Source organism: Pteropus alecto, unplaced genomic scaffold, assembly GCF_000325575.1.
Source record: "Pteropus alecto unplaced genomic scaffold, ASM32557v1 scaffold109, whole genome shotgun sequence".
Classification (NCBI taxonomy): Eukaryota; Metazoa; Chordata; class Mammalia; order Chiroptera; family Pteropodidae; genus Pteropus; species Pteropus alecto.
Window position 1 is genome coordinate 1,707,543 of NW_006494608.1, and position 9,425 is coordinate 1,716,967.

A 9,425-nucleotide genomic window follows, 5' to 3' on the forward strand; every position below is an offset into this window, starting at 1 on the left:
AGACTGAGCTAAGGGTGGGTTTGAATAGCCATTACCATTATGCTCTGTTCAGGACTCCTGCTAACTTTCTGTGATAAGCCCCCATCTGCTTTTTCTCCTTAACATGGGTTCTCCTCCCTCTGTAAATACATTGCTATGAAGCTACTCAGACATGCCCAGTGGTGTGTAGTAATAGCTGTGAATAATAGCTCGTATTCCTTCCCAGCAGACTCTCAAACCCACACCACCAGTTTGCCAGCCATGCCCACATATGCCTGAACCTGAAAAGTCCAAGAAAATGCTGAAATTGAGATCTCAACCAGAGTGATGATAATAGTGTGATGTTATATTTTGTGTTAAAAGTGAGAGTGTTACTAAGAATCACACTTCCTTTAGCATTTGAGCACCATTTTGCTTTCCATGAGTGCTAAGGTGTTTTAGAAACCTTGCTAAGTATAAGACATATTTGTGTTTCCCCAGAATCTTTTACAAGCTTGCTCTTCATACACAGGTATATGTTATGCTTTTACTTTCCATTTTCCTGCCTTGGAAATAGTCTTATGTAAATTCTATCCAATATAATTCTGATATCTCTGGTGGTGTGGCTCTACTTACGTGTGCGGTTTCATGAGAAAATCTTTAACAAAGATTCAAAATAAGAATTTTCTTTCTATTTATGGTTGATATAAAGAACCTGAACAAATGGAGAAGTGCAGGATTCTTGGCTACTCCTTTGTCATATTAAATTATTTATTTAGGAAGTCTCAAGTTACTGGTTTTGCCATAGAGCGCTCTTTTCTCTTAGAAATTCAGAGTTTCATGGAATTTTGTTCTCTTTCCTTTTGAAAATTGGAAGTTTAAAAAATTTAAATGCCCTAATGTAAATTTCTATGCATCTCTTTTTCTTTCATAGCCACTGTTATTGTAGTTAAATTTTACATTTAACACTTGAGCTATATAGTGTAGTAACCAGACATAGAGGAAATAATCATAAAAGGATATAAATTCCAGAAAAAAAAGTAAAATTTTTACTCTTTCATGAATAGGGTCAGAGTTTTATACTCCCCCATTATGATTTTATCTGCAAACATTCCCTATAGTTCCAATGCATCCTTGAACCTTCCTAACTTGTGTCCATATCTCAATATGCTTATACAATGAGCCATTTAGAGGTTCCATATTTTAGCATTTTTTTTTAACTTTTGTTTCAATTGTGTGTGTGTGTGTGTGTGTGTGTGTGTGTGGCTTTGGTATTTTTTAGATAAGAGTTACATTTTTGCACAACCACCTCACGCTTTTCTTTGCACTCAGAACATACCCAAACATATTTTATATTCTATAATTTTTGGCTTGCAGATGCCAAATTAGTTTATGTAACTCAGAGGTTTAGTTTAGGTTAATGCAAGCTGCAGGTCATGGGAAAGAAATAGCCAAGCCATGTGAACTCACCTATATAAAAGAACAAAAACATATTTGGGATCATGTCTCATTAGTAGGTTAGGGTCCGCTGCACCTACCCATCTGCCAATATCTATCTGCCAATATTCCCCAGTCTTTCCTGTTTTTAAATGCTGATTTAGATAAATGTTTTTATAACCAAAATGAAACAGGATGGTATATAAGTCAACCAAGAAAATAAGCACTGACATATGTGACCCTATCTAAAAGAAATCAGGACAGGCATGATTTAAATCAGGCAGGAGGCCAGGTGCAATCAGTTTCCCTAAGTCTGTAAGTCCACCCAAAGGAGAGATCCAGCCCCACCCCCAAGATTGCAGAAAATCTTTAGATGTCAGAATTGAGCTGGGCTCCCAGATCTTCAATAAGATGTGATTTTGTACAATAGGAGCTGGAATGAAGGGGGAGAATGCCAAAACCAGACCATGCTCTTATAATTCTAATAAATGGAATGACTGGGTACTTTTATTATATAGAATTTTTTTTTTTTTTAGAGCAGCTTTAGGTTTACAGCAAAATTCAGCAGAAAGTTCAGAGAGTTCCCATGACTGGGTGTTTTTTCCAGCCCTCTCTATGCACACCATCACTATCTCTAGAACCCCAGAGCACTCAGGATTTACATGAGGGCAGGACACACACCAGACTGTGCTTGAGAAGACCTAGAGTAATTCATTGACCCAGTGAGGACTTGCCATCCCAGCTGGTCCAGCATGGAAGCCCTTCATTGTACCTAAGAGCACAGAATAGGTATTTGGTGTCCCTGGGAACTATCAAGCTATCATTTCACCACCAAAGCCATGCCTCGCTTTAAGCACACCTGATACCATCTTCGAAATCTGACTTATACCAGCAGTTAATTTCGAGTGATCCATCTTCCCACCACTTTCACAAGATAGGTTTCTTACCTTCTGTAAGGTCTAAAGTCATTCAAAACTCCCCAAAGCCTCTCTTCCAGGAAGTTCATTCTCCACATTGTCCTTCAAAAATATAACCTGAGCCATACTGACTTCTGGGTATTTCTCTAGCCCAGAATATCCTCCCCTCCTTCCTTTTGAGGTATGAACCTCACTCTCTTGAACCCTCTGCTCTCATTCCGCATCCTCCATGAATGTCACCTTGGCCTCTCTAGGCCACAATAATCTTTCTGGCCTTTTTGGTCCCTTTTCACACTGTTGATCATTTAGTCAATTAACCAATATGTATCAAGCATCTATCATTAGTAGGATTCTATAAATCATCCCCAAACTTGATCATTTCTTATGAGTTAATCTTATCTCCACAAATAGACTATAAGCTCCTTGAAGCAGGACTATGTCTCCTTTTTAAACAGTACATATTTATTACAAAATATAAATTACAAAATAATTCTTAACTTTACAAAAATAGTCTCTGATTGATTTCCTTACAGAGAAAGTTCTCTAACTGTTCTTGATCTATGAGTCAGCATACACACATTTCTCAAGAACATATGTGTTGCATGAAGGTATATGGTATGTCACTTACAGAACCATGAAATTTTTTTAAGGAGCACTTTTTAAAAATAGGGACTAGTTTAATGTTGCAAACAGGAGTTGGGTTTTACCTTTGGAAATCTGGACAAATTCTAGGTAGGGGAAGAGTAGGAAAACATTGTAGCACAGGCCCAGGGGTTTAACATTGATCCTTATATTTATTTGCAGGCTTGTTGGAAAGCTTTTAGACTGAGATTCAGGCAAAGAAGAAAGTAAACTTGTAGCAGTAATTTTCTCTAGATCATGCCTCGGCCAAACTAACTGTCTTACTGCTAAAGAAATTGTTCAGTACTAGAAATTGTTCAGTACTGTTTAGTGTGCTCAGTGTTAAGACAGTTTGTCCCATCAACTCTTATTTTGCACATAATAAGAAAATTTTTAAAGATGATTTCATCCTCTCAGTTCCTTAGGTATCCTTGAGGTGCTAATGTGTCTAGTCACCACACTGTACGGTTTAGAGTCACCTAGTATAATCTTTCCAGTTTGAGTGTCTCTGCCTCTGATCAGCAGGTAAAAAATTTCAGACTCAGACTTTTGACCTTGCAAAACTGAGAAGCATGTATTATCTTTAAATTACAAAAAAATTAGAAACTTGAAACTAACATGTCTAAGCAAATTGGCAGAAGTCTGAAGTAGCAAGTGAAAATGACACAATTAATGGTATTGATGATGAAAAGAAGATTACAAACTATCTAGTTTTCTATTCTCAACTCCAGTCGAGCATTTACCAAAAGAATTAAACTGGTTGAACTTTAAAAATCTAAATCAAATCAAATATAAGTATTTCCCAATCAGTGTGAAAAGGAAGAGAGAGAAAGTACTTAAACATGACCTCCGTTTCTAATGCACCCCTTTGGCTGGGACTGCTCAGTACCTTTCAAAGTAATGCATTGATGTGTTACATTCTTGTCCTCCTTAAATTTTAAAATTTTCCCAAGAAGTGACTCTTTTTCTCCCAGTGTCTCACAACCCTCTTAAGTACCAAAGAGATTCAGGGTGAGAGGGTAAACGTTTTCTAAAGGACAGCCTTCTCAGCTCACGAAGGACAAGCTGCCAAAAACATAGCAAGATGTTTGTTTCACCTCCATGTTCCCTTTCTTTCCTGTAGCTACCTCATCCCTGAACTCCCAACTACAGCAGCTCCAGCAGCTCCAGCAGCTTCAGCAGCAGCAGCCGCCACCTCCTCCTCCACCGCCAAGCAGCCAGCATGCGCAGCCAGCCCCGCAGGTGCCCCTGCAGTCCCAGCAGCAGCAGCCCCATCCTGCCGTGCCCCAGCAGCCACCACCCGCCTCCCAGCAGCTGCCAGCTCCACCATCGCAGACACAGCAGCCTCAATCCCATCCCTACCCTCACAACCAGAACCAGCCATCTCCAACTCAGCAGAGTTCAAGTCCCCCTCAAAAACCCAGTCAATCTCCAGGACGTGGCCTTTCATCGCCGCTCACACCACCCAATCCTCTGCAGGTATGCTCCCCACCCTGGCCCATGAGCACAGAGGAACTTTCCATAGGGTTGTGCCATCCCCAAAGGCAGAGGGCCATCAAAACTTAGCATCCAGTTCTGTGCATCTAATTCAAATTGATATCTTAGACATAAGAAAAAGGAAGCAAATAGCAGGCAACTGGGGATGCATGTGAACGAAACAAATAGAAGCCCATTGATGTTGCCCTCCAAAGAATAAATGTTATCTGTTTCCTCTTGTGAGAGGCCAGCACTGTAAGTGCACTTGTAGCCTGTAATAATTCCATTTTATGATACTTTTTGAAGGCAGCAAAGATAGCATCCAATTAAAATTATTACTAGCACAGTTTTGTAGCCCCATGGAGAACTGCATCTCCTGTACATGAGGCATAGTGGTTATTTCTCTATATTATGAATACAACAGTGTCTTACCTTAAGTACTTTGTGCTCTTTTGTTTCTATTTTTCTAAAGACTCTCTGGGGTTAGTAGGGTAAAGAAATTTAGCCCCAGTCTTATGTCCCAGATTCCAACCATCACTCCATGGACTAACGAGTAATCTAAATTCATGCTGAGAGCCTCAACAAATATGCATTATAAAGATTATTAAAAAATTAGAAATAATAATAAAGCTTCTGGATACTTACTTTATTACTATGAGGCTGAGGGTATCCAAAATGGATATTTCAGGCTAACTGTGAGAGTTCATCTTTAATCTACTATCATTGAGGAGCAATGGTTAGGAGCATTCAGGAATATGTAACTTGATAGTTCAAGAAACCATTCTTTACTTAGAGGTCTTTAAAATAAATTAGCTACAAAACATAATGACTGTGATGTCAACATATTAGATCCAGAAATTAATAGCTCAGTTTTAAACTTAGATAATGTTTTCCCCAATGATATTTCAGATAATTTAGTACATTTGTGGTGCAGCAATAAAGTCCAACAGATTAAGCAGCATACACACTCACTTCGAATGCCAGCTTTCCTCTCTTCTTGATGGTGGGGCATGCAACCCTTCTCTACCTTAGGATAACAATAGCTATCAAATCCTTAGGTCCAAAATAGCAAAGTATACAAAGTCACAATAAATTGGTACACAGACAGAAAAGCAAGTAGGTTAGAGACTTAGTATTTTAGAACTGACTTTGTTTGCTGTCCCATAACTTTTTCTCTATGAACTTAGATTCTCAGTGTTGGCCTAAAGTTTTCCTCGAAATGAAAACATTTGAGTGAGATGAATAATTGTGTTTTCTCTGGCACTTGGGTCATGTGATGGCTACTTTCAATTTGAACATTTTCCTTAGTTGGGTCTGAAGATATATTTTTTTTTAAATCTCACAAGTATGAGATGACATAATTCTTTTGACATAGAACTGAAATGAACACATGCTTGAAAGGTCTTCGTTGTACACTTGACATCTACAGAGAAAGTAAATATAATCAAATTTACAAGATGCATGATTATAGCAATCCTAGTGTTTTCAACATTTGGAATTTAGCTCTATTATCCCAAAGAATGACTTTAATGCTTTTTAAGAGCAGTAAAATTCAATGTACCTGTACACTATATGATTAAATACTTCTTCTTTCCAAGCCATCAAAATAGTGAAATCACCAAAGAAAAACTCATCCTACTCTAAGAATAAGATATCATAACTCTGTCTCCAGTTGTTGAATATAGTCCAGTAGTCCTCACAGTCGAGTGAAAGATTTAAGCTCTATGGACATCACCCTTCTCTGAACACTGTCAACATCTTATAAATCTCTATTGGCCAGTGAAAGCCAAGTGTAGACAACCCATTTGAATGGCTGTTGACAGGACTTTAGATGAGGTGACCACTGAGCCTTATGGAAATAAATTCTATTAGGAGAATTTCCAAAAGTTTACTTCATGGTTTCCCATGGAAATCCAGGGGCTATTTTGTTTTGTTTTGTTTTGTTTTGTTTTGTTTTGTTTTGTTTTGTTTTTGCAGCAATGAGGACTCAGAGCCACAAGTCTTTCTTTAAATCCCTGAAAAAATATTCTAATTTTTTACTGTTGGAGTTTTAATTTATAAACTTAGTAAATACACCACTAGCAAGATAATACTCTAGCTTCTGTGGATCTAGTGGATGACTACCAAAGAAGCGATTTGGTAAAACTTCTAAAAATATTACCAAGTGGAAAAAGAACTAATTTTGAATAGATCAATATCAGTAAGAATAAAAGGATTTCTTTCCTTTTACTACAGGCATGTGTAAAGGAAATAAAGAATTACATGGTTTTGAAATATGTTTTTCCTACACTAGCTGAAGGGCCTTTGAGTTTGTGAACATGGAATGTTTGAACTTTTTTTTAATTTTATTGTTAGCTTCAAGTATACAGTACATTGGTTAGACATTTATATGGTTTACAAAACAATCCCCTAATTGCTCTTTCTCTCCTCTGGCTCTCCACCTAGCCATATACTAATGCTAACTGCATTCCCTATGCTATGCTCTCCATCCCCATCTATCAGCTACTAATTTGTACTTCTTTAACCCTTCACCTCTTCTCCCAATCCCCCAACGCCCCTCCCCTCTGGCCATTACCAGATTGTCCTCTATATTTGTGAGTCTGTTTTTGATTAGTTTGTTCTTTTTTGTTCCTTAGATTCTGCATATAAGTGAAATCATATGGTATTTATCTTTCTCTGACTTATTTCCTTCAGTATAATAACCTCTAGGTCTATCCATGTCATTGCAAATGGTAAGATTTCATTTTTTTATGGCTGAATAATATTCCATTGTGAATATGAACCATAACTTCTTTGGGGATGTTCAAATGTTTTTAAAAGAAAGTTAAAAGGAACTGCAAAGATATTTAACTCTCAAAGGTAATATTTTTTATGAACTAGAATAAAGTGTTTTTGTTTAAAGATTATTAAAGGAATAAAGATCAACTAAATTAATATATGACAGTTTAAATTCAATTTAAAAGATTTTATTTGCATGTGGGCTTAATCTTTTTCATTATTCAAAATCTGACAGCTATTAGTTTAGAACTATGCAACTTAGATTGTCAAGGTAAGCCAGAATTTTTGTTAAAAAAAATTTGAAAGATAATTATTTCTGAAAGCATACAGATGTTGTCATGTCTTCAGAAAAATAGTAAATGAAAGCAGCTTGTGTAGTTGTATTTAGGTGAGGTCATCTTTCGAAATAAAAAAATTAATAATGCTAGCAGGTAGTAATACTCTAGACTAAAATTTTTCAAATAGTTCTTGTCAGGTTTTCTATAATATTTAATATAATTTTTTTTACTCTTTAATTCGATTCCATGAAACAAACTGCATCTACAAAACCAGATTGTTGTTTCATGACAGTTGTGAGTCTAAAGTGTTACACTTCAGAGAAGGCCAGATAAGGGAATAACTTCATTCACTGATTTTGATTTCTCAGGGTAATAGGAGGGCTGGTGGTCCAGAGTGGAGACCAGAAGATGATATGTCTTTAGATTCCCCATTGAAACTCAAGACTTGCCCACCCATTCATGTTTGGAGAGAAGTTCCAAACACGGATCATAAACACAAAGATCTGCAGGGGCCAGGCAGTCAGTATAAGTAAGTAAAGCAGATTTGGGTATAAAACTCAAAGTCAAATTTTGATAACAGTGTGTGAAACAAACAAAATGCCTTTGTGAGCTGAATTTAACCTTTGGCTTCCAGGATATTCACAAATCCATACTCTATTTTTGCTGTAGTCCACTGACTACAGGCTGTGCTGGGATCTAAAACTAAAAATATAGTGTGGTGGGTAGGAGCAGATCAGAAATATAAATGGAAGCAACTAACTTTTGTGGGGAAAGATATGGCCTAATCAATCCTGAGTAGAAAAAAGAAAGTGCAATTTTAATTTCAAAATATAATCTTAATCTGGATAACAACTCCATTAGCATAACAGTGGTGACATAAATACTTCCTTTCTATAACCCTTGAGAAATTCTTTAGGAGTTTTCATTTGCACTAGAAAAATTCCAAACATGTGTAAAAGCCCTTACGTGTTCATGTTTCTTCATGAGTGATCTGAAGCTGAGCTGGGCATAGTTGGTGCCTCATCATGGTGCCGTGGGAAGGGAGAACTTGAGGCCTCATTCTAGTTCTGATCCTGCTTCCAACTGGCTCCCAAGTTTGAACAAGTTGCATTGATTCATTGGATTTTGTTTTCTTCATCTGTTAAATGTGTGGGCTATCTGATTCTTAAAATCCTTTTCAGGCCTATGAGTCTATAATCTGAATGTTAGCAGGCCTCTAGAATTTTCTTGTCTACTGAAAACCTGATGGTCTTGAACATTTTGTGAATCTTCTTCAAGGTCAGGTTAATTTCTTCCCACTCAGCTGGGTGGCAGAGTAGAAAGAGAGTGAGGACAAACATAAGTGGGATAATGATAGCAGAAGCAGATTTTATCTTAACCACAGAGTCCAAATTAAAGTCAAGTTTTTATCCTTGAAAGTCACCGCAGTAAGCTCTGGTCCCAGATTGTTTTTCCACACCTATGTATTAGAGAAGCTTAAGAAACCAAATGCTACATTTAACCTTGGCCTTCTGCATACTGTCTTGCATGGCAGGAAGCAGGATAATCTTTTTCTTTTCTTGTTGTATTGCACATTTTAATAAATAACAGAGGGAGAGATGGCTCAGTGGAAGCAATTAGGGGAGAGGAAGCTATCTGTGTTTGTATGAGGAATTAGGGGCATGGTTACCTCCTCAGAGGTGAAGTTGCTCAAGAGATAGCATAAAATTGTTCCTGACCATGTGCATTTGCTAATGTAAAGGTCTTGTTACCACTCAGGCATCCAAGGGTAAAACTGTATCCAGATTTCTACCTCTGCTATGCAGTAGGCACAGCCACCTGATCTCATTTGGGACATTTTCCCACTGGCAAACTTTCAGTACTAAGTTCCAAAGTAGATGAGTGATGGAGAGGGTGGTAAGTGATCACTTTTTAAAACAAAGAGACCAAACCCTTGAGGAGTAGTTAGACCTAGACCTAC

At 37.4% G+C, this 9,425-nt stretch overlaps 1 protein-coding gene across 2 annotated transcripts in view; it reads left to right on the top strand.

Annotated features, from left to right (window-relative positions):
- POU6F2 (POU class 6 homeobox 2) overlaps positions 1-9,425 on the top strand; it is a 455,705-nt gene that overhangs the window by 335,794 nt on the left and 110,486 nt on the right. For both annotated transcript variants that reach the window (XM_006925339.1, XM_006925340.1), the window contains exon 6: positions 4,057-4,412. In XM_006925339.1, coding sequence (XP_006925401.1) covers positions 4,057-4,412 — 356 coding nt within the window. The remainder of the gene's footprint in view (positions 1-4,056; positions 4,413-9,425) is intronic.